Source organism: Vicugna pacos, chromosome 6 (genome assembly GCF_048564905.1).
Source record: "Vicugna pacos chromosome 6, VicPac4, whole genome shotgun sequence".
Lineage (NCBI taxonomy): Eukaryota > Metazoa > Chordata > Mammalia > Artiodactyla > Camelidae > Vicugna > Vicugna pacos.
This window is the reverse complement of record NC_132992.1, coordinates 15,789,904-15,815,534: the sequence shown is the minus strand read 5'-3', so window position 1 is coordinate 15,815,534 and position 25,631 is coordinate 15,789,904. Positions and strand designations below refer to the sequence as shown.

The window sequence follows — 25,631 nt, the reverse complement described above, 5'->3', positions numbered from 1 at the left end:
ATATTCATGGGGAATTTCTGAGAAGTAATTTTTTTTTGTAGTAAGTAGTCTAAAATATCTTACTGATTTTAAGACATATTTAGGAAAAAACTCAAATTTCTCTTTCCCTTCAAGTTATTGGTGGTGGGAGGGCAAGAGAAGAAATGATGCAGGCTTCTGAAGACACATTTTCATCTCCCCTACCCTTTGTTCATGTTTTGATCCCTTAAATATTTTTCCACTTTATCACCATTTCTATAAATATTCTCAATTTAGTTGCTAGAAGGATTAAGTACGATATAAAGTTGACACTGAGGATGGAGAAACTTAAGGAATTTCATTTTTCATTTCTATTTAATCAGGAAGATTTAAATAGCAAACTAGAACAAGGTTTTACCTTCTTGATAACTAATGGTTGGATAACATAGAATTTCTACAAAAAAACTAAGATTCCAGGTTTCTAGATGTAAAATTTTAACATTCTTCATAAAATGTGGTTGAAGTTTTTGAATATCATAAAGCTGGGATGAGAGTACAGGTAATTTTAGTTTAAAAAGTTGCATTTTGTGAACCATTTTATTGATATAAATGAAAATATAGTTGGAGCTTTAACATGGCACTTAATCTGTTCTCTCTACCAGAATCTGCCAAATAGATTAGATTCTTTGGAAAAAATTCAAACTTGATACTATGGAGGCAAAATTAAGGTGAACTCTTCCTTGTCAGATACTTACTTGTCATTTGCCATAAACCAAAGGGCCCATAAGTGTATTAAGTTAAAAGAAGGGCTGACTGTCAAGGGAGCTTCTCTATCCGGAAATTACCCAGCAAGTTCATAATTAATCAAAAGGATCTAATTCCCTCAAATGGTAAATTTATTTAAAATGACCCATTTAAAAGGCATTAGTTTTAGCTTTTAATCAGTTAAACTAGACTTAGAATGAAAAATCATAGATTTGTTCATATATCTTGTACATTATTTACAGAGAAATACAAAATCCTACTGTCTTTGCAATCACTTGTCATTTGGGAATTTTTTAGAGAAAATTTTTTAAAATGGAAAGATAATTTGACCTCTGACTCCCAGGATAACGTTCAAGTCCACATCTGAGATTTAGCCAAGACTGAGAAAGATTTTTTTCAAGTTGGAAGGTATCAGAGTGATTAATTAGTCCAACATACTCATTTTGCAGATAAGAAAACTGAGGTACAATTGTCTTGGGCTAATACAATTTACTCAAACTCTTGTAATTAAATTGAGACTAACACCCAGTGTCCTGTTTTTGTTTCCAATTCTTTCTTTGAAACACACTTTGCATATTAGTAAACCATCCTCCACCAAAATTTTAAAAGGTTAACAGTGGTTTCCTATGGGGTAAGGAGTGAGAATCTGGGAAAAAAAAAAAAAGGTAGGGGAGGGGATTCTTAGGGATGTTAACACCCAAACAATGAGCCATATGCATTAATATATAATTTGATAAGAAAAATAATTTTTATAAAATATCAAGCCTTAACAGCAGAACCAAACTTCAGAGATCAGAAATACCATAGTGAAATTGCATATTAATGTAGAAACTTAAGCTACATCTTCAAGGAAACAGCAGACCACTGAAAACTGTGGGTATCAGTTTTTGTGTACTTTCAATGACTACTTCTATATATTATGCTTCTCTGTATCTGGAAAAATATTCTAATATAATACATATTCAGTCTGAAGTGATTTAGGTTCTTGAGTTTAAAAAAGGATTGGGGAATTTTTTAAACTTATGCTACAAAAATACACATATATTCCCAAATTATCTATTTCTAACTTCTGCAGTAATAAAAGATTCAAAATTTCATTGTTGAACTGCCTTCTAGCATGGCCTTAAACAGTTATTTTTATAGAGCATAAAATTTGCATAATTCTTAACAGTAAAATCTGCTCAGAATCTCACTCTGACAGATACTTTTATCTATCATTAGAGTTGAAAAAAACAGATTTCAGTAAGAAAAGTACAGGGGTGGGTCAAGACTTTTTTTTAGAAAAATATACTGTATATAATACATCTTGAAAATTACACAGACCATATGCTTTTATTTAATGTGAAGGCACAACTTTAACATAGTTAAAAGCAAATGTATTTTAATTATTTATGATGTAACTGTCAGTACCAGCTCTTAAAAATACATTATTTGCAAGCATATCATTGAAGTTTCTTTCAGATTGTCAATTCAAAAGTCAATTAAAAAAAAAACTCTATTTGTAGAAAATCAATTAACACATTATTGCAGGCCCACATAATATTATTGCTGGACAATCTGTTCTCCAGCAGTCACAGGGTTTTCTTCATTTGCTGCAGAGTCCAGATGGTCCATCATCTAGGCACAGATAAAAAATGTTAGGAAATGCAAATTTTCACCCTGCCCCCAATATTCACTAATTGGGCAAAAACATTCCCAGTTTTTAAGAAAAGACAGAGTGCTCCATGGAACCACGCATTCCTTTTGGAGCAACATCCATGCTCCTAAGGACATGCTCAGGGTGACAATGAATCTTTCAGGAAGACTAATCTTTTCACTCCAGGCCAATCCGATGAGTGCTTTCTCTGGATCTTCCACTATTTCCATCTTCCAATATGAATACTGCCCCTCATGGCAGTGGGAACTGCATTACAAGATATTCCTGATGCTTACTCCAGGACACTAATCCAAGCAGTGTCCACTCCTAGAGGTGGAAAAACTAAAAATGGCTCCACAAATCACTGTGAGAATACTTGCTGGTTCAGGGACTGTGTAACTTGGCTGACACCTAGTCTTTTGGGGGGCAGGGCAGGTAACTAGGTTTGTTTGTTTGTTTGTTTATTAATGGAGGTACTGAACCCAGGACCTTGTGCATGCTAAGCATGTGCTCTACCACTAAGCTATAACCCTCCCCTCTTGGCTGGACACCTTGAGTTGGCCTTTGGATCATTTATCAGTACCTGAAATGCTGAAAAGAGTGAGTAACAAAAAAACTTCTACTAAAAACAAAGAAATGAAAGGTACTTAAAGATCAAGAATATATTTGTTATAGACTATTTTAGAGGAATTACTAGTTAAAACTGTTTTCAAATGATCACTTCAGCTCTTCTCATATTCCCATAAAAATCTTTTCATATTTGGGAATGAAGGAAGAATCCATTTAAATGTTTTCAGTGTTTTTACCCTGTTCTTCAGTTAAAACTCCTTAAAAGTAGAAAAAGTACTGAATTTTTTTTGAAGATTGTTAAAGATTTTTAGATTAGTGATTAATTTTCAGTATTGTGATGTACTTTATTCCTTCTCCTTTATCAAAAAGTAGAAGACCAGGAAGATAAATGTTCTTATTTTTGTAAACTGATTCTAAAAGCTTAAGTGTTTTTTGGATGAGGAAGCAGAGAGAGGAATATTAACCAAATGGGGTTTCTGGACTTGCCAGACAAGAAGGATACAACATGAGCTGAGGCTTTCAGTTGACAACTCTCAAGTGATAGAGACCGCTTATAAAACCCAAACCTGCTTTAATTCAAAAAGATACATGCACCTCAATGTTCACAGCAGCACTATTTACAACAGCCAAGACATGGAAACAACCTAAATGTCCATCAACAGATGACTGCATAAAGAAGTTGTGGTATATTTACACAATGGAATACTACTCAGCTGTAAAAAAGAATAAAATAATGCCATTTGCAGCAACATGGATGGACCTAGAGATCATCATTCTAAGTGAAGCAAGCCAGAAAGAGAAAGACAAATACCATAAGATATCACTCATTTGTGGAATCTAAAAAGAAAAAGAAAAAAAAGAAAACTATGAACTCATCTACAAAACAGAAACAGACTCACAGACATAGTAAACAATCTTATGGTTACCCAGGAAAGGGGGTGGGAAGGGATAAATTTGGGAGTTTGAGATTTACAAATGTTAGGCGCTATATATAAAAATAATTTTAAAAAATTTTCTGCTGTATAGCACAGGGAACTGTGTTCAGTATCTTGTAATAACCTTTAATGAAAAAGAATATGAAAACAAATATATGTATGTATATGCATGACTGGGACATTGTGCTGTACACCAGAAACTGACACGTTGTAACTGACTGTACTTTGATTAAAACAAACAAAAAACATACGTAAAAAAAAAAACAACCTGCTGATACTCATTTGTACTCAAGTCCCCTAAACAATCAGTTTTTTTTTAATTTTTAAAAATTAATTTAATTTTTATTTATTTATTTGGTGTTTTTGGGGGGAGGATATCATTAGGTCTATTTATTTACTTATTTTTTGATGGAGGTACTGAGTATTGTACCCAGGACCTAGTACATGTTAAGCATGTGCTCCAACACTTGAGCTACACCCTCTACCCCTTAAAATTTTTAATTTTTTATACAAATTTTAAAGGTTACTTTCCATTTACAGTTATTACAAAGTATTGGCTATATTCCTTACATTGTACAATATATTGTTGAGCCTATCTTACACCCAATAGTTTGTACTTCCCACTCTCCAACTCCTGTATTTCTCCCTTTCCCCCTACCCCTGACCCTGCCCACCCCACTGGTAACCACTAACTTAAACAATCAGTTTTGAGGTCCTCTATTTGCCAAAGATACCACCTAGATTAAGGTAGTTGAATGTTCATAGCACTTCTGGGGGTGGGGGGATAAAAGCCAAATCAAGACACATCACACGTAAGATGAAGATGTTGAAGAGCTGATTTTAGTTACAATTTAAATGGGGGAGGGAAAGGAAAGGCATGTTTAAGATATATGTAGGTCCCTTTTCTTCTAGCAATTTAGACTCTCTGGGTGTAAGAGGCTGAAGCTGTGGGGAGAGAGAACTGCAGCCACATCAGAAGAATGGGTGGTGGGGAAACCCTCTTTCTTCCCCAAGACCTGAGATCCTGGCAACTGCAACCTAATGAAATAACAGCCTATATACTCTTAAGTTATAATGTGCTTCTTCTTTCCTAATCTTCTGGTGCCTCATTGGCACTGTAATCTAACCCCTAACTATAGAAATATCAGTTAAAAAAAAACTTGCAAAATCAACTTACTGAGAGGTAACATCTCTACTTCATAATTACTTTTCTTTGCTGACTTTTCAATAAAACACAGAAACATACATAGGTTTTTTTTAAAATACAACAAACATTAACATAGATAATAAAATTAACTGGCAAAATTGGTATAAACTGTTTTTCATAGTATTTGTAAAAGGCAAGCTCAATTTGGAAAGATGTCCTCTGAAACTGGGTCAACTAACCTGGCATTTACTGATAGTTCTGAACCAATCTCCAAAAACAGTCTAATAAAATGCTCTTTCAGTGTGGTAACTGGAGTTGTTGATACTACAGCAGAGTTGTTCTAAGTATCTCTGTATTCTGACTTGTCAGTTACAGCTTGTGACTTCTAAAAATAATTAGAAGCACTAGTGACATTTAACAGAGACAAGCTCACCTGTTTACTGAATATTAACAAACTGAAAACTTACTTCCCACCCACAGTAAAACAGCCCATTTGGGGGTTGCTGAGTAAGTCTAACTCCACTGATTAAGGATTAGAAACAAAAAAAATTCCCCCAAAAGGAAGATTTCTATTAATTGTTCTATATGCCAAAGTAATCACGCCACTGCTTAATTTTTCTCTCTAGAGAAAAACCACCTTAACTTTCTCTACACTCATTACAAGCAAGATTTTGAGTAAAATCAAATAAATGAAACTGAGTACTGTAGCTCTTGAAGCATTCCAGAAAAAGTTCATAAAAAATATGGTGTATGTAGCTTTGAGCCAAAGAATATACAATTAAGATTTCCAAATTTGTATTATTTTAGTGAAATCTTATAGAAAAATTACTTCCTTTGATCAGAGAAATTCATGGAAGAGCTGAAAGACTCCAAAGAAAACACTAACGTATTCTATGAAGTCTCTGAGTTCCAGTAATAAATGAGGTATAATTTGCCCTCTGAAAACAGCATAAAAAGGATGTCCAGGCTACCCATGACTTTCATTTATTTATTTATTAAACTTTTAACTTTTTTAAAATTGAGTTATAGTCAGTTTACAATGTTGTGTCAATTTCTGGTGTACAGCACAATTTTTCAGTCATACATAAACATACATGTATTCATTTTCATATTCTTTTTCACTGTGAGCTACTATAAGATCTTGAATATATTTCCCTGTGCTATACAGTATAAAAAATATGGAATGCTTTATGAACTTGTGTGTCATCCTTGCACAGGGACCATGCTAATCTTCTCTTATCGTTCCAATTTTAGTATATGTGCTGCCAAAGCAAGTACTACCCATGACTTTTAAAAACCTCCAGTGGAAAGTTCTGCTTTCCACTACCCTTACATTCAACTCCAATATCAGGCATCAGAATGAACCAAATGATAACAGCATAAACAAATGTGCTGTCACCCTAGATTCTAATTTGTATTACTTGTTTTATATTTGATTCTTTCAAAACAATAGCAAAAACTTTTGGCACTTTGCAAAAAATGGTTATATGTAGACTGTAGAGATTCTAGTTTAATGTTTTAAAAGTGCCTCACTTTTACAATACCTTATTAAAAATTTTGGTAATTTTATGAGGGCTGTTAAAACACAATCAGGAAGCTTAAACACACACACAAAAGTGACTAAACATCAGTGGATTAAGGACTGAACATTATAATTGCTTTGCATGAAGAATTTCACTAACAAAGACTGAGAATTTACAGTGTATAAAACACTGTGGGTTCCTAACACCTAGGAGCTAATACCTTAAGTGAGGAAGGTATACATAAATATCTACACTATAAGACAGTTGTTAATAGGTATTTAAAGTACAAAATATAAAAAAAAATATGGGAAAGATGAACCTAATTTCAACTGGAGAATTCTTGGATATCTGCTTCAGGAAGGCAGATTTTGAGTTGGGAGTTATAGAAGGGGTATTCTGGAAACAGATAACGGAGGTAGTGGGAGAAGAGGGAAAGAATTACTACACAGCCAAAGAGATGAACAAGTAACTGCCTGAGAGCTGTCTTTAGGGTTGATGCTCAGGCCTCTTGTTCACTGGGTCCATATCTAGTCTCCCTCTTTTTTATCATGTTTGTTGAAGTTTCCTGTTTTAATTTCAAAACCTCTGCCTAGCCTTATCTGATTTTAACATCCACTTGCCTCACTCAGTCTTGGGCTAACCCACCACTATAGAATACAGATTCTCCTGCCTGACTGGAGATGGAACCTCATCTTATGGACAAGGAGACAGAGCGTTCTCCTTGCCAGAGAAGTAACTTGCCAGAACTGATGCCAAAGCCTGTAATACACTGTCTCCCACAAATGACAACATTCAGGCTAAGTTAACTTGAACTTTAAAGGCTGGACAAAAGGAGTAAGAGATTTTCTTTTTTCATTAACAGAAGGCATCACAATCTATAATTTTTTAATGTCCATTCTTAATATTTTAAAATTTAGTGCACTCTGGGAAGATTGACCATGTTTTAAAAAATCTTTTTTCTGAGGTTTGCGATGGCTATCAAAACCTTTTACAAATAACTTAAAGGAACCAGATTTAACAAAACCCAAAGTTTTAATATCTAAACCAGGAAAATGGAAATCTAGTTAATGAATTGAAAAATAACCACCAAATCAACAAGTAAACCAAAACAAAACACCCAATTCCTACAAGTAATAATAGCAAATACGTTTACAGTGCTAACGATGTGCCAGGTACTATATTAAGCAATTTGCATATACTGCAACAATCCTCTGAAGTGGGTTGATTATTATCCCATTTTACACCGGAGGAAACCAAGGCACCAAGAAGCTAAGTAACTTGCCTAAGGTCACGTGGCTAATAATTAACAAAATCAGAATTCAAACTTACACAGTCTGGCAGCAGACTCGATGCTTTTTATTACTATGTGGTATTTTATATTCTGAATGTGTTTACTTAATAAAATTATGACACGATACTATAAAAGTGAGAAGTGTATAACCAAAATTGTCCTATTTTTCAGACATTTTTAAATGTATTTTTCTACAATCCATTGCCTTATTTAGCTTCTGTCATGTGGTCTGCTCTTTCAGGGCTATTTACTATGGCTTTGTGTTCAGCTGCAATGGTCCTTTCCTTTACAGGCAGCTGCTATGAAGCAGAATCATCATTTTTTTCAGGATCACGATTTTAAAGAATGAAACTTAGATGGACTAGGGCAGAGCATTTATTCACAGGGAATATAAATGCATCACTTCATTGAACTCCATCCTTACCTACCATCCCCTTTCTCCTCAATAAACATCATGGAGAGAGAAAGGAGAAAAAGTGCTATAATAAACCACCCCACCCTTAAAGCTATGTTAAAGAGGAAGGAAAACATTATAAGTAAAAGGAAAATGCAGGTGATGAAAATAATAACGTACTTCCTTCTGTAAGACAGTATCATGTGCTCTCACTAACCAATCTCAAATTTAAATTCTAATTTAAATAAAGACTTAATGCCTACTCTAAACAAAGTTTCCCTATGTTGGTTGTCTTCCTTGTCCTCATAATCAGTTAACAGGATAAATGCCCCTAAAAGTAGAGACCTCTTGGTCCCAGATCTGTCCTGAGTCTTTCCTTCTAACTCTACATTCTCAGTTACGCATTGAGTATGCTAATGACATTTCCAAATTCCTGTCTCTAGCCAAGTCTGTCTCCTGCTACCAGGAGATGTTAATTCAACTGCCTATTATTTCTCTCTTCCTGGAGGTCCCATTGGTATTTTGAAATGTCCAGTGCTGAATTCATGTCCAACATTGACTTGGACTCCCCTTCTTTCTCCTCTCCCTATGCTGAATCTATCACCAGATCTTATTTATTATGCCTCTAAATTTCTCTTGACTTTGTTCACCTCTCTCAATCTCACTACCGTGCTAATTCTGGCTACTATTGCTTCTAATTGTAATAGCTGCCTAAAGTTTTGCTCCCTCATTCAATCCATTTTCTAGATTTTTCTTAAAACCCTTAAATGGTCTCCAGTGCTCTTAGAATCCAAGCTCTTTAACATCGCTTACAAGACCCTACAGGCTCTTTCCCTTGTTTCCTTCTCCAGTTTTCACTTTCCATAGCTCCCCTACTCTTACTCAATATATATTAAACTTCATTTTGTTCCTGGAATGTGTCATGCTCTTCCTTCTGAGTTTTTGAAGTCATGGTTCTCTCATTATGGAACACATGGTTCAGTCTTAAAGTCCCAATGTAAATTTAACATTCTTTAAGAAGTCTTCTTTCCCCAAATCACCTTTGACTGTCTCAAAGCCATAAGCACTGGGTGTCCGACTTCCAGCTTTCATGGCACCCTGCCGTAACCAATACATTTATCACACTTTACTGTTAGTGACTCTATCTGTATCCTCCACTAGACTCTAACTTTCAAGAGGCCATTAGAGTAGGCCTGTTTCTAACTTGTTCATCTTTTATCAGCAACCCTAAAATAGTAACTGGCTCAGAACTGCTCAATAAACATTGCTAAATAAAGGAATATAAAACTATTTTTAAAATTGATGACAAAGAGCACTTCTTGGGATGTGACTTTCAAAAACTAGTATTAGAGTGTGTGCTGTGGGACATACTTAAAAAAAATCTATAAAATAAAAAACTCTGTGTGGGTATCCTATTCATGGAAAAGTTACAAGATATTTTACTAGTTTAGTCAAGGCCCTTGCGGCCATAAACTAACTCTATGTGTGTAAATACAAGTTGAGACAATGACACTGTGAGGTAGGAAAGGCAGGTATTATTATTTTATCCTAATCTCAAAGAAATTACAAGATTTACCCCAAAGAATTCTAGGTCAGTATTTTTTCCAATTATAGTAGCCTAACTTAATGTGTTAGTCACCTCTGGTTAAATAAAGATGACACTACAACCAACTACAAGATGGATATGAACTTTGAACTGTTTACTAACAGAATTGCAGCCATCCACCCAAAGTATCTCTGTTTTTGTTCATGTGACCACTGACATGAATGCATGAGGGTGGATGATGAAGGGCAGTTTGCTATAACAGGCAAAGCAGAGCTAACTGCCTCAAGAAGGGATCAATGCCATGGCCCTGACCTCAGCAGGTTAGGGTTTCCCAATCCTTTTTCCATGCAAACAAACAAACTTTACTGGAATACCGACAACATTTAGGAAAAGAAGAAAGGTGTTTAACTTCACATGAAGACACAACTCAAACATGACAGATTCTGGTATCACGGTTTTCTCTGTTCTAGGAATTTTACAGAAAGGTCAGTCTTGATCTATTTAAATCTGAAATGAGTGTCCTCATTTCAGAGAGTTTACTTTTTATCTGTAAAACCTCAGGACTCTTCCTATAAATAGCTAATGTCAGTATCAACATTCAGTACTTAAATATAGAGTTTTATCTTTCATGAAGTCGACTTTTGTGTGGATTTTGAAAACTCATGGTGAAATGCTGTTTTGATTTTCCCTGATGCCCTCCCACTGCTTCTTGGTAGTTTTATCTTGAGTCACCAGAATTTTGGCATCAGATTGCAGTGGGGCTGAGAACTGATGATGCAGCAGATGAACAGTCAGAGGGTAGTAGTGGAAAACACTTGGGATATCCTGACAGATCCAAGGCAACTATTGGCATGTAAAAGCTCTGATGTATATAGGCAGTTCTCAGCCAAAGTTAGGCAGTATCATAAGGTAACTTAGCAACCGAAATACATGAACATACCTGGTAGCCGCTACCTTTCCAGAACTTTTTCATTTCCTTACGTCTCCAAGCAACAACTGAGGCAGTAATAAGTGTGCAAGGTACTAAATAGAGGAGAGCAGGTTGCCCCTTTTTCATCAGCACCAGAACAACAAATGTAAGTATCATGCCAACAGCATAGGCTGCAAGAAGAATACCAAGTATCAGTCATTTCTACATGATATCAAAGGTGGGTTTTAATTTCCTCACTGAAGTACTGCTTTTCAAATATTTCTGAGGATGTTTTCGCCCTGTGACTTCTTTTTCGTTATTTTCCCAGACGGTAGTTAGAAGAGACATTCCACAGAGCTTTTGAAAAATTTGGAAACTGGTGTGTATTTCAATTATAATTACCCTAATCATCAATCATTGATAAAGACAATAATTCAAGAAAGTCTCAATCATCTGTCACTATTAAGGATGTGGAGTTGTTCCGTATTTTAGAGAACTAACATCTGTGCCTGTAGGTACTAAAGATTGCTTTAAAAAATCTTCTTAATATTGATTATATACCTCCTGGTCTTCTTCAACAGAAAGTGCATACCAAACATCATTTGATCTTTTACTAGTGACTCAGGGTCTCATTATGAACATAAGATCTCAGAGCACTGGAGTTAGAAGGGCCTTTACAGACAATGTAGTCCCCTCCTCATTTTATAGATGCGGCAGCGGAGGACCAGCAAAGATAAGCGAGTTGTCCAGAGTTACACAGCAGGACTGACATCCTATTATCTGTCTTTTCACTGAGTGTTCTTTTACTCTACCACACTGACTGGTGCCAGACTCTAATATGTTAATGTCTTTAGAGAGTACCATACTTAATGGCCTCAGACTGCTTTTCTTATTTTATAATTTTTCCCCCTTTTACATCTTTTTACCTATTTAGCTGTTCTTTATTCCTGTTAGGGTAACTAGTTCTAGCAACACCCTTCTCTACTGCTAATGTATAGTTTTAATTTACTAGATTTAATTCTAGCGGAATTGAAAAATTTGCCAGAACAGTATCTGAATTGCTTTGCTGCAAGCCATTCACCAAAGAATTAAAGAATTTTGGTGTGTGAGCTTTGAGATATTTATTTGATATGTTCAAAAGTAGTATTTTTTGGCTTACTGTTGTCGGTAATTTAGAAATAAAGGGCTAAGTGACTACTTCTTCTGTCCCAGAGGAGATGTTACTGTGTCATAAATTTATTATATTAATACACAATTATCATACAGTATTTTTTAAAATCTAGCATAGTATAATTTATTGACTACTTATGTGTCATGTGCTCTAGTAAGCATTTTATATATAGAACCTAATGTTTTTCTTTCACACGTAATTTCCTTTTTAAACCTCAAAAACCTTGTGATATAGGTAATAAAGTATAATTATCTCTTTTTGATGGAAAAAGCATGTCCTATTAATTAATGGTGGAGTATTAGAATCCAGGACTCCTTATTTTCACACCTTTTTCTACAGACAACACAACTGACATAATAAAAGAACAAAATTTTACCAATTGTGGAGGAAATATAGTATATAGAAGAACCATTCTGAACATCAAATCTTCTACAGTATGCAATCAACAGGCCTAAAAAAAAAATTGCACGTGATTTTCTTAAAATAACAGCAACACAGACAGATTCAGCTGTTAACTACAGCAACAGTACATGTTGTATTGTATTTAATCTTCATTTTTGCATCATGAGAATATTAAAGTACTTCAAAATCTGGTCACAACTTTATATGCTTTTTTTTTCCCCCACTTAGTACCATATAATAAACATTTTGCCAAGCCATTAAACAGTCTTTAAAAACATGATTCTTATTAGCTGCTTAAGATTCCATGTCATGGAGAATTTTTAAAAAAATATTTCTGTGGTATCAGTTGTAATGTCTCCTCTTCCACTTATAATTTTATTGATTTGGGCCTTCTCTCTTTTTCTTGGTTAGTTTACCTAAAGGTTGTCAATTTTGTTTATCTTTTTAAAGATCCAACTTTTAGTTTTGTTAACCTTTTCTATTATTTTCCTGTTCTGTATTTGATTTATCTGCTCTCATCGTTATTGTTTCCTTCCTTACGCTCACTCTGGGCTTAGTTTTTTCTTCTTTTTCTAGTTTCTGTAGGTGCAAAGTAAGGTTGTATGAGATCTTTCTATTTTCTTGAAATGCTTATCACTATAAATTTCCCTTTGTTAACCACTTTTGTTGCTTCCCATAAGTTTTGAAATGTTGTGCTTCTCTTTTCATTTATCTCATATGTTTTCATTTTTCTTTTAATTTTTTCTTTGATCCATTAATTGTTTACAGTGTGTTAATTTCCATTTGTTTGTGAATTTTCCAGTTTTCCTCCTGTTATTGATTGCTCATTTCATGCCATTGTGTTCAGAAAATACACTCAGTATGATTTCAATCTTTTTAAATTTGCTAAGATTTGTTTTGTGGCCTAACATGATTTATCCTAGAAAACATTCCATGTGCACTTCAGAAATACGTGTATTCTGCTGTTATTGTATGAAATGTTCCGTATATATCTGTTAAAGTTCATTTGGTCTCTGTTGAGAAAACTTTTTAAATGTGTCATCAAAAAAATGTACTTAAGGAGTGTCAAGGAAGGTAACTTCAAATTGTGATCAAAGGAATCTCCCTTCCTAGTAAAATAAGATAATTTGGAATTTTAATACAAAGAGTTCAAATAACAATGAAACTTAAGTTCTCATTTGTAAGCATGCAAGTATGTAGAAACAACCCATTTTACTATCCATTTAAGAAATTTGTTGAACCTCTCCAAAGAAAAAATCTCAGATTGTATTTATTTAACACTGGTATGAAACAGTAAGAATGACATTTAACTGCTTAAAAATTATAAAATATTTTTACTATCTTTATAGATTTTTTCAATTAATTAGTTTTGGTTCCTACATAATTAATCAAGTAAGTTTCTTCATAGTTTCTTATTATTTTGACTATATTTGCTGTTTAATCACATTTCCATATGTTAGAAACAGTGGTACAGCCCTATCTGCAAATCAGAATGTAGCTTTTAGAATTAAGTCACATATTGTCAAATATTTCTGTTAGCGACCTTTGGGGGAAGTATTTCAGTTAGCGACCTTTGCAATTATTTTAAGAATGTAGTGTTTACATACTATTTTTGCCAATTCTGTGCTATGTGCTATATCCACGCTTTTTATGGCACTTGGTGTGGAACTGGTAAAATAAGTTTGAAGATATTCAAGAAACCTTAAGGTTACTCAGTAAAATGCTTCCTCTACTTTATCAGTTATGTGGATGGAGACTCACTGAATTAAGAGAGCTGCTACACTGGACTTTGCCATCCAGCTTACCTGGCAACACTGCTTCTCTCTCTCTACCCAGCTTTACTATGTCAATGAAAGGGCTTTTTCAGAAGAGCCGGTACTCTATCCTACCATAGGCAGGCAGTACATAAGGAGACTGTAAGAAAAGCGAGGAAAGACAAACTCGGCCAACTAAAAAATATTATTAGTTACTTCTAAACTATATTATTCCTGGTCTGGAATTAAATTTATTCGACAGATAGCCCAATGAGGGAAATAATGCAGGACTGCAATAACTGTCAGAGGAGACGTGTTAGGAGAAGGTGATCTACTCCACCACACGCTGGGTTTTTTGTATCATAGGGCCCCAACAAGCTGGTGTTCCACTGTTTCTCCTCTTGATCATGACCTTGCTTAGTATTCCTGACCACTTTTCCTAGAACATAACTATTATTTTAAAATACAAATAATAGAAACTGCAATATATTAGGTATTACTAAATTCAACTTTTAAAAAGTGTTTTGTTACATACTTTCCTAGGGAAGAAGGTCAAACTAATCTGTTACTTCCTCTAAGACCCCTGTTGACCATGGGAGATATACTTTGGTTGCTACCACTTGGGCTTTATCTTCTACCACTCAGAACACTTTTCTTTGTCTTTGTCTCACATCCCAGCTCTTGCACAATAGCCAGAAATACTTAGTACAGAGTAGGGAACTTTCAACAAAGATACTATACATTTGACAATTTTAAACCATCATTATATTTCTACTCAAACTGTTACAAACAATTGCCTACCTGGTACAATGATGTCTCCAAAACCCAATATAGAAACTGGCATGAGGCACACACTCATTACTGAGAAATAGGCCAGCTTTGGTACCCTGATGACCACTGGTAACTGTAATTATAAAAAAAAAAAAAAAGAAAAAAAAAAGGAGGCCACCAATGAACCTGTTAGGCATCTTTACCCATATCCTTAGAAAGGAAAGAACCGATATTAGAGTTATTGTATTAATGTTATAAAATCAACACTTTAGAAGAGCTTGAAATCAGAGAACATAAATTAGATATATATATATGTATATATATACTCAATGCATAGAAAGCCTGAAAGAAATAGATTTGTAGTTTTGGAAAAACAAAACCCAGCACACATGTAGGGTTAACAGTACTAACCCAGTATCCCCACATCTAACCTTTGTTTTCCCCATTTTACCAAAAATAGGACTCAGGCCTTGAAATAGTTTTTTGTTTTGTTTTTTTTTTTTGAAATCTGGAGTCTTTCCCCCAAAGAAGAATCTTGTCTCAGAGGGTATGATTTAAAGTCCAATGAACGTATCTGAAATACAATCCTTACTTTCTCATGGGGAGCTGAGGGTTGAGCAGTGGCTTCCACCAAGTTTCCATCATTCTAGGATGAAACCCAAGTCAATAGGTATTTAATAATTTAGAATAACTAATAAAAGGGCTATTATTTTGTGAGAAATAAAGTTTTACAATACCTTAACATGCACTACATGACCAATGAATTACACAGGAAAGCAAAATTATTAACCGGACACACATATAAACACCGGCAGCTGTTTGTATTTGACTGCCACCCCTACCTTTTCATTATTTCCAAAGGGTCCAGCTGCAAGTTCAACCATGATACTCTCGCCATTCTAAAATTGAGAAGAAAGGTAAAAGAAATTCTTCAGTTAGTTAGAGGGAACAATCTGCCAGTATTTAAGAATTATTTGACCCCATGGCTTATGACCTACAGTAAGCTGATGAAAAATGGACTATAGACTGCTTTTTTCCTAAAACAATCTCTATAGATAACAAAAGTTGGAGTCACCTCAAACCAATTTCACCTAGCACCTAGCTGCTCCACTTTATCAGAGCTCAACAATTATCAGAAAATGACAGATAGATCACACAAAGGTTATTCAGCTGAAGGTTCGAGCACTGATTTGTGCTGACAACTAATACCTAGCATTTCTAATGGGCTACAAATTTTAAGTGCTTTCACTTATGTCTTATACTATGTGTCTGTAATCATTTTTAGCAATAACAGTGAATAGGGACACAAGAAGTATTGAAAATTTTTTATATTTAGATTTGTAATAAATATTGGTAACTTTATTTGAATAAATAAACATCTGACCTTCTGGCCACTCACCACAGTAACAATGAAGCCAAACTTGAAAAAAGCCCAGCCCTAAAGAACCTGAGAAGCTTCTCTAGCCTGATTCTTGTCCAATTTCAGCCCTGCCTGCTTTTTATGCCCCAATCAAAACATTAACCTTAGCTGAACTTTTCCTTGTGTATGCCTAAGGTGTTTTTATATGGACTATGTGAGAAGTTCATTAAAAAGTTCTTTTCTGATAGCCTCGTCTCTTGAGGAGGGAGAAACATTTTGACGTAGCAAGCTAAGACAGCATGAGCACCCATCTTATGTGTCATGTGATGATAAATATATGCCCCAAACAGGTGGTAGGAAGCGAAACACATCCTGAATTTTATGAAGACTTGATTGATTAACTATTAGTATTTTCCATGTGGGTGGGGTACATTGGAGAAATTACTTGAGTATTTTTAAGAGGACTTCACTGGTACCTGAGCTGAGCAGAAAGAAGGATAAAATCCCTAGCTACAGAAATCTTTTCCTCATGTTAAGCTTCAGGTTACAGAAAGGTTAAATCACAGGAGTTTATGAAAATAAACTAATATTAAATATAGTTCCTTACAGCAACTTCCCACAATATGATTCAATTTCCAGATAAAGAGTTCATTTTGGTTCAGTTTCTAATTGTTATTTAAAACATTTAACTGAAGATCATCACTGACATCCTTTCATACATTCAAAGATTTCTGAGTAACTACTATTTGCAAGATACTACACAAAATACGGTGATGGATGAAAAAAAATGAAGACAAGCTCTTATTCCCTGTTCTTCTATTTCTATAGCCACCTGTCCTGCTCACTCATTAAAAGTTTACTAATACCAAGATCAAGAACATGTTTAGAATGTCCAATATTTAATCTTTGAAATTTTCAGTGAAAAACAAAAATTCATAAATCATGTAATATCTGATTTTCATTTGAGTTACCTACCAAAGTAAGATCCATAGCTTAAAAAAGAAAAAATCAGACTGAGAAGAAGGTGTTAAAATAAATCTACAACAGTGAACTCCAAAGAGCACTTCAATCTTTTCCACTGGATCAAATTACTAGAAATCACATTCCTAGTCAGTGGGAACTAAGACAGAAAAAAAGAAGATGAAAAATTTCCTAAGCACAGAAGAAAGAGGACTCAAAGACATCTTTATTATTACCATGTACCTTTAAAATTCTGAAACCTTGTATGTGTAGGGAATGGAAACAGTTTGCTGGCAGACATGTTTGGCATTTATAAAGTGATACTAGTATTAAAACAGAATGGAAGAATTATATTTTAAAAGAGCTTAGTTATAGTTTAAAGCTATATCCACTGTGTAATATATGTGTCATATGCTATGACTACTTGTGGCTTTTAGAGATGCTTTCATTATGAGATCTCTGATGGAACAACTTATAGAGACATTTTCTGAACCAAATAAATTGATACAAGCTAGAACAGCTTTAGATAGAACTTTAAAAAATGCTATAGTAAATTAACTTTTTCTGTTAGAGTCCACAATACTACTACCATGCTTTTTTTAGGTTACTAGTACAAATGAAGTCAGTGAGCCAGATAGCTCATCATTAAAGCACAGAAAAGTGCTAGTAAAATGGTTCAGGTGGCTGTAATTTGGGACAATTAACTAACTAACTACATTTGTTACCTAGTTGCAATGTTAGCTCCCCCATGGGGTACATGTTTCTCTTACGTCAATACGGCAAATACCAGAAATGCAGAGATTTCACAGATAGTAGGGGCTAAAGAATAAAGAACTACTGGGGGGAAAAGTAGTGATTATAATATCAAATTAAATATAGAGTGACAACGGATAAGGAAATGATACAAAATTACAAAGCAAGACTCAAAGTGAGGAAAGTTGAAGAATCAAGCAATAATAATATATTCATGAGACAGGAACAGGGACAAAGTAGAAAAACTGGGCAAATAATGAAGGACTACTACACTCGTCCAGCACTTCTCCCTTACTCTAAGAACAGCACCATGATTTTACTGAGGAGCTAGTGGCACCACTGGGAAGAGATGATCTGGGAGCTTCCAGTTGCTATTATTTTAACCTTATGGAAAAACCCACTCTGAGACAATGAACAGATGGACAGAAGCGGAAAATGAGAGCACGTGTCCCTGGGTCTAGGTTCTCCTGAGGCCAGGCCCCCCGGCCTTTGCACATATACTGGATAGATGGGTCCTCTTTCGTATAGAAAAGGTAGGTTGGGTGCTGGCAGTTGCAACCAAAAGAATTCTACTGATGGAAAGAATTCTACTGATGCTAGGATTTAAAGGGAGAATGGAATGCCAGCAATCACTCAGCTGATTAGGAAACTGAGGGCCAAGTGACTAAGCCCAGGGTTGCAAGGTTAGAGAGCTACACTTTAGGTCTTCAGATTTTCAGTGTGGTGCTCTTTTTCAGTCTCAAACTATGGTTACAGAAATAAAAGTAGCAATAACACATTTCTATTCTTTTTGCTGTCTATACTGTCTACAGCAAATATTTATTATTCTATAATAAGAAAAGTTACTTTAAAATGGGTAGCAAGAAGATTTACAGACATTCTCATATTTACATCAATCAGGAGATATTTTTTATTTAGCAGAATGGCCTAAAGGCTTGAAAATATCCCCTATTAAAAGGCCAATTTCAACGACAATTCTCTTAAGAGAATTAGAACTCACTCAATGGTAAATATTTGTAAAACCAAAACTCTAAGAGCATGTTTAAGAGCTTCATCTTTTAGCATGTTTCTCACGGATTTCAAAAATATCATACCTTTGTGATGAATGGTGTTATGAAAACAAAAAATACATCATAGAGGAGGAGGAGGCCTAGAAGTATCACACATGACTGTTGAAGAAAGAAACAAATTTAAAGGTCAAACTTCCTATATCTAAATTAAGAGACATTATTTTATAAGTACAAATAAATACGTGAACATACATTTAAACACTATTTTTAAGGGATTTAATGTTTATTACTATTTGTAGTTTTATTCTACAAGTCATATTAAAACTTAACTCCTTTAACCCATTCTTTTAAAAAAAAATCACTGAATCAAAGAAATGTTCTTCCCTGATATTTAGTCTTGTATGAATTTTATGAATTTGGCATATTATATAAATGACTAAGAATACTTTAGCTAGCAAATCGGAGGTTGCCTGGGTCTGGGGTTTAGGACTGATTGCTAAAGGGTACGATAGAGTTTTTGAAGAGATAAGAAATATTCTATAATTGAGATGGTGGTTACAAAGTTATATATTTATAAAATTTCAATAATCTGTTCATTTAAAATGGGTATATTTTATTATATGTAAGTTATACCTTAATAAAGTTGTTTTAAAAAGAAAAAATTAACTAACGTATTACAAATCAACTATACTTCAATTTAAAAAAAAGAAGCAAAAAAATTATTTTAGCTGGCGTAGTATACTTTACCTTGAAGTTGGGTAACTTCAATGTTTTAATTAAATTCAAACAGAAAGCAATCCCCAAGATATCCTGCAAAATCCAAGCCCACCTAAAATCAAAAGAAGTTACTCTATTGCTTTACTCCGTTATTTTTAGGATGGAACTTTTCAAAAGAAACAGATCACTAAAGTAACACTGTTCAATTGCTAGGATTTAAATAACTTAATCAACTATTAAGCAGCAATTATGACAACCAAAAAAACCTCTCATACTCCCCATATTTAGTAATTTACTGTCCTAGTAGAAAAACAAATACCACTCTGCCAAGAAAATGCTGAAAGGCTACCTCCGAAGAACATACGTCAGACGCAAGTGCATCATTTATCCTTAATCTTTGGATTTATACATGTCTCTTTTTAGAAAGGTAGCTCATAACAAAGGATATTATTGTTAATATACATCTAGACAGTTAAAGCATAAAGAAATGAGAACTATAAGAAACTGACATGAATAATTATCAATTGATTGTCATACCTAAAGCAGCCTCAAATTATATGAACTTTGCTCCCAAACTTTAGGCCATCAAACCTTTTTGGGTTTTAATAATTTTATTAAGAAACTGTTAAATTTTTTTTCTGGTTCTCCTTCCTACAAATGGACAGATTCCTGTATATTTTCCTATATTTCCTTCTTCTTCTATGAAAGATAGCATACTTCAGATACTCTTCTACACTTTGCTATTTTCACTTAAAAATATATCCTGGAAATCACTGCATATTAATTCACAGAGAGAGAGAGGCTCTTCTTCATTCTTTACAGCTGCATTGCACTCCTCCGTGTAGCCATACCACAATTAAGTACATTTCTGAAGCCTATTTCAGCTTAGATGTTTAAAGCTTAATTCATATTTCCTACTTTAGACAACCTCAAATCCATAAGCACAAGATCTGTTTATTAAAGAATTTATTTAGCTTGTTTCAAGACTATGGTGTTTTGGGAAAAAGTAAAAAAAAAATCATAATCACAATGAATAATTAGCAAGGCAAGATATAAAATAATCCACCCTTCGTCTAATCTAAAAGCAAATACAATGAGTACTCATACCTATCTTCATTTCGAAATACAGCCCAAACAACAGCTATTGCTATGCACAGTCCAGAGAGAAAAATAAGTCTCACTTCAATGCTTTTGCCACGACACACTATCCTAAAAAACAGATTGAAATAGGTTAATTTACCCTATAGATGAAATACAATGTTCACTTAATATGACAAACGAACAAAGTTACAAGAAAGCTACTGAAATACCAATTTAAAAGTCTTGATTTTAAGTACAACAAATGATAGACAATAAAATATTTATCAGTTAGATTAATCAGTAGAACTGTGATGATAAAAATGCTCTATACCTGTGCTGTCCAATACAGTCGTCACTAGCCACATGTGGTTATTTGGCACTTGAAATGTGGCTAATGACACTGAGCAAATGAATTTTTAATTTTATTTTTTTTAAATTAATTTAAATTTAAATAGCAATGTGTATATTGCTCTGCACAGGTTTAAAATAACACTCCTACTTCTCCTTGTGTTGTTTTAAGTTACAAATACCAACATTATAGGCTTCCTCATAAGAGATACATACGTGCATTGTCCACATGGTATCTTACGAATTAGGGCAGCAAGACAGTTGTACAGACTCATCGCTGATGCTATGCAGAAAATTGCTATCATAACATAAACTAGAAAAAAACAAGACACTAAATTATATGAGAACAAAAGGAAATATGATAAGAAAATATTTATAAGATCAATATTAATTATTTGGCTTTCTTATTGGATTATATTTTCAATGCAATTACCAGACTCTAATCTGAATTGGTTACTAAGCTGAAAATATTCAGATCTTGAGTTTTAAGAGTGGGTATTTTATGTGTTGCTTTAGTTCCCTTACATACTGATAGGATTGCTTAAGGGGTTAAACCTGGCTCTACATTTTCAATAATTCAGTGATTCATACTCACATGTTTATGAAAGATGTCTATGAAGTGAGCTGCAGACATGTGTGAGTATTTAATTTAAATGTAACAAGTGGAAGAATTAGTAAACCATTATAAATGCTTTGTAAAATGCAGCTTACGGATGAAAACTAACACCTATGTTAACCATGTTATCTATATTTTCCCATGGTGGAATTTGTCTCTAGTAACTTGACTTGTGGCAAAACCAAATCCATTGAAACAAATCTCTTTGTCAAGATAGACTAAGGTAGTTAAAATTCACAAATGTTTTTCTATATTACCTATACTTATTTGAGAATTATTTAAATTTAAAAACATTTGATCCCTCTATTGTTAAAAAGGGGGAGAAATTATTGTACTCCTTATTGTACTCTAAAATAAAAGTGTTTTCTCAACTTTCTCAAAATATCATAATGGAAATACAAATTTTACCTGAATTTTGCAAATTCCACTAGATTTCAGAAAACTGTAACTCTGTTCTTCAGGTGAGAAGACAGTAAACGGAAATAGTAAATCAGGGATAGTCACTTCCTAATTGGTGAGCTTGGACAAATTACTTTTTCACTAGCTTATTATTTGTTATTTTTATTATTGGATATATATACGTAATCTGAGTAGTAAGACAGACAGTCAAAGATTGCCAAATTGAGTTTGGGGAGTCATCTGCCAACAGTTTCCAACCCAAGTTTTAAAATTCTAGTGGAAATCATGCTCAGGAGGCCCTAACAGAGTTTTAAGGTGTCTCATTCAATGTCAGGCTATATCAAAGAAATGATTAGGCATGATAATTTGGTTAATATAACTATCCTTAGGTACTTTCTTGAGTATGACCTAGCCTAAAGTGGTAAGGAGAAACTTAGTAATTTAGTACGTTAGATATATTAAGAAATGGCAGCAATTTTAACCATAAGCAACCATTTGAAGGTATACTAGATCTTGCAATTTATACACCGTTGTCAGAGTCACAATTAGATCCCATGTCCTGGGATAACCATGAGGTTTGATGATCTTCCTTTTACATTGAAAATTATAAACAGGTCAACTTTTTAAATAGCAATGAGTTTAAGGAAATTTCTTACCAAAACATGCTTTAAGAGTAAAGAACAAAAATCTCTTTTTTCTATCAAAGGCCACGAAATATATCAACTGGGCATCAGACACAAATAAATGAAGGCTGAGAATTAAATCAGAAAAACTAGCTGCGCAATGACGACATAATACAAAATCACCCTAGTGCCAACACTCCCAGCAACAGACCGAAATGTGAGTGATACTCAAAGAATAATTTTTTCCTAATTGAAAATATATGCCACAGGTATAGTTTTAAAATTGCTGCCATAGGACAGGAGAAGTTGAACAATAAGCTAAAATGAACCTTAGGGCCTCAGTTTTCTAGTCCAGAAAATTATACTAATATTCTCTAAATAAGCACTGTAGCCTGTGGTAGTTCTTACGAAGGGTTTTTGCTAGTTCTCACCAGGCACACTCTCCTTTTCCCTGGTCTCCCTCCTCTTTTTGCTGAGCGTTGGCCACAGATGGCAAATTTCCACCCTATTAGACCACTAAGAAGACTGTCCAAGGGATGGGCAAGCCATTATCTTTACCTTCTTAAAGGAAAAATGATCAGTTATTCTCTAGACCACAGACAAGTACCTGTGTGTCTTTAGATGTAGTGTGGTCTTAACTGTTTATACAAGCAAAATAAAATTTAAGCAATACAAAAGATTTGCAAACTGACAAAAAGGACAAACCACACTCTGGGGGTAAGCAGAAACAATAAATCAGTAATGTGAATAATCTTCCATTTCATGTAACTAAATATAGCCACCAAGAAGTCCTTAGACTGCTGCCTAGATACTGGGCTATCATGCTTTATCTGCAAAGAGGGAAACTTAGGGACCACAGCAATTCTTTCAAGTCATCCATGAAGAAGTGTTCTTATCTAAAGACACACTATATTTTTAATCAGAATTATTTTTTTACCAGTGTAATGGGAACCTAATACTTCTGATAGTTTAAAAAGTTAACATCACTTTTTAATTATTCACTTAAGTTTTCCAGGTAGAACGTCTTAAAGGAAAAAAAAATCTGGCAAAGTAAATGAAAAGACTGTATGCTAAAAGGAGCAAATACAAAATATGACTTCTTACCCAACCATTTGTAGAAGAAATAAAGTAAGACCATCATAATACAGCAGATGACCACAAATATTATAACTGTTAGAGGACTAAAAGTAAAATATTCTTCCTTCTTTCTCTTCATTTCTCTATCTTCAGTGTTCATCACTGCCTTCATGCTTTCCCTGCATAAATATACACAGGAAGTTCAGCAAAACTCTGCCCAAGTATAGTTTTTTAAAAATCTATCTCTAACACCGACTTAAATTAATTTATTACAAAGTAATATACTTAAAAAAAAACTGCACACCAAAAATAATTTTTTAATCTGGAAACTCCCTATAGTTCTAGTCTCCAGAGTTGATCTGTTATTAACCACTAACTTTTGAAACAGCATTTTTTTTCCTGGAAGTGGAACTGTTAAAACAGATGACATTTATTATATAAACAAATTAATGTTTATGGATGTTTATATTATCTAATTTGGAAACTATACTGACATAATAAGTTTCAAATGATAACCAATTCTTTTTCACACTTAATGTTACCAACTTAGAGATAGTGAAGTACTTTTGAAGTTAGCTTCTTTTAAATGTAAACATTAAATTCTTCTACCAAACAGCCGAGAATTTACTATATATCTGTTTGGTGCCCATCAATGTATTATGAAGGATTCAAAAGAACTTCAACACATAGCTTTGTCCTCCTTGATTTAAGATAGCAAAACATTGTTTCTGTTTCTTCTAACAATCCATGCTGGGTTACCCAGCTAACAAAAGGCAAACACAGAAGCTGAAGAGGAAAGAGTCACAAGTGTCCCCTGTGGAGCAGTCTTTGTTCTTTCACCTTGTTTTCTCTCCCAGTTACACAGAATCCACTTGATACTTTTCTAGTTCCAGTCTCCTCAACTCTGGTCTACCAAACTCCATTCCCTTTTTATATATCCTGACCTTTTTTTTTTTTTTTTACCAGATCTGGGCTCAATACAAACTTTAGGTTAAAAAAAGACTTATTTCTAAAACACTGTACATTTGCCAAACTGCTTATTTACCAACCTGCTACTTTCTTATTAGAAAATTGCTGATTGGGATGATCACTATTCTAGGCATCTGCGACTCTAGGGAGGCTGCCTGGGAAAAGAGCAGGGAGAGAGTTTGAGGAGAGACACACAGTACCTCCCTGACATGTGGAGCTGGATGACAGGGCATTAACAGAAGTTCCATGATAGTGGTATTTGAGTGGGAAAATGTGTCAACCTTTGGTATCTATCATTGCAAACAGATACATTTAAAGACATTTTCATCATAGCACACATATAAGTCATGATAATAAAAAAGTTACATATTCATATTAAGTGTACTAAAAAGCATCAGATAATTTCTTGAGGGGAAACATATATCAGACTTATTTCATGTTAAAATAATACAATTCATCTTTTAAAAAAACCGTACTCTTAAATCAGCTCAATAGTCATATGCAACGGGAAGCTAAGCTTTCTTTCATGCCATCTTGAATTTATGAAGCTTGAGGACCAGCGATCTCGTTGTAATAAGATTTTAACTCTCCACTGGAAAGTCTTTATATGGAACCAAAGCATTTTTCCCTTTTGCATATAGTACATTGTTCATTTGGCAGATAATTCTGGGTTATGAGGTCCTGTTCTGGCAAATTTTCCCTCCCCTAAGTCTTACTCTCTTTTCCCTTCTCTTTCAGTCTAACTCTCTTTATTTGCTAAATAACAGTCCTCGTGTTATTTTTTTTAATTAGATATAACTGACATATAACACTGTATTAGTTTCAGGTGTACAACACAATGATTTGCTATTTGTACATACCACAAAGTGATCACTGCAATAAGTCTAGTTCACATCTACTGCCACACAGCTAAGCAATTTTTTTTCTTGTGATGAGAACTTTTAAG

At 34.1% G+C, this 25,631-nt stretch overlaps 1 protein-coding gene and 1 non-coding gene across 2 annotated transcripts in view; both read right to left on the bottom strand.

The window, feature by feature from the left end:
• Nucleotides 1-9: 9 nt before the first annotated feature.
• The window catches only part of SPPL2A (signal peptide peptidase like 2A), a 41,747-nt gene continuing 16,125 nt past the window's right edge, over nt 10-25,631 (bottom strand). The window contains exons 6-15 of the mRNA XM_072962440.1: nt 23,744-23,895; nt 21,218-21,314; nt 20,681-20,782; nt 19,604-19,685; nt 18,941-19,015; nt 15,616-15,672; nt 14,804-14,906; nt 12,223-12,297; nt 10,706-10,866; nt 10-2,340 (exon numbers count right to left, since the gene is read on the bottom strand). Of these exons, the coding sequence (XP_072818541.1) occupies nt 2,266-2,340; nt 10,706-10,866; nt 12,223-12,297; nt 14,804-14,906; nt 15,616-15,672; nt 18,941-19,015; nt 19,604-19,685; nt 20,681-20,782; nt 21,218-21,314; nt 23,744-23,895 (979 nt within the window). The 3' untranslated portion in view covers nt 10-2,265. The remainder of the gene's footprint in view (nt 2,341-10,705; nt 10,867-12,222; nt 12,298-14,803; nt 14,907-15,615; nt 15,673-18,940; nt 19,016-19,603; nt 19,686-20,680; nt 20,783-21,217; nt 21,315-23,743; nt 23,896-25,631) is intronic.
• On the bottom strand, nt 6,184-6,289 carry LOC116278053 (U6 spliceosomal RNA). The gene has a single exon (XR_004187475.2). It is a non-coding gene; the product is annotated as a U6 spliceosomal RNA (small nuclear RNA).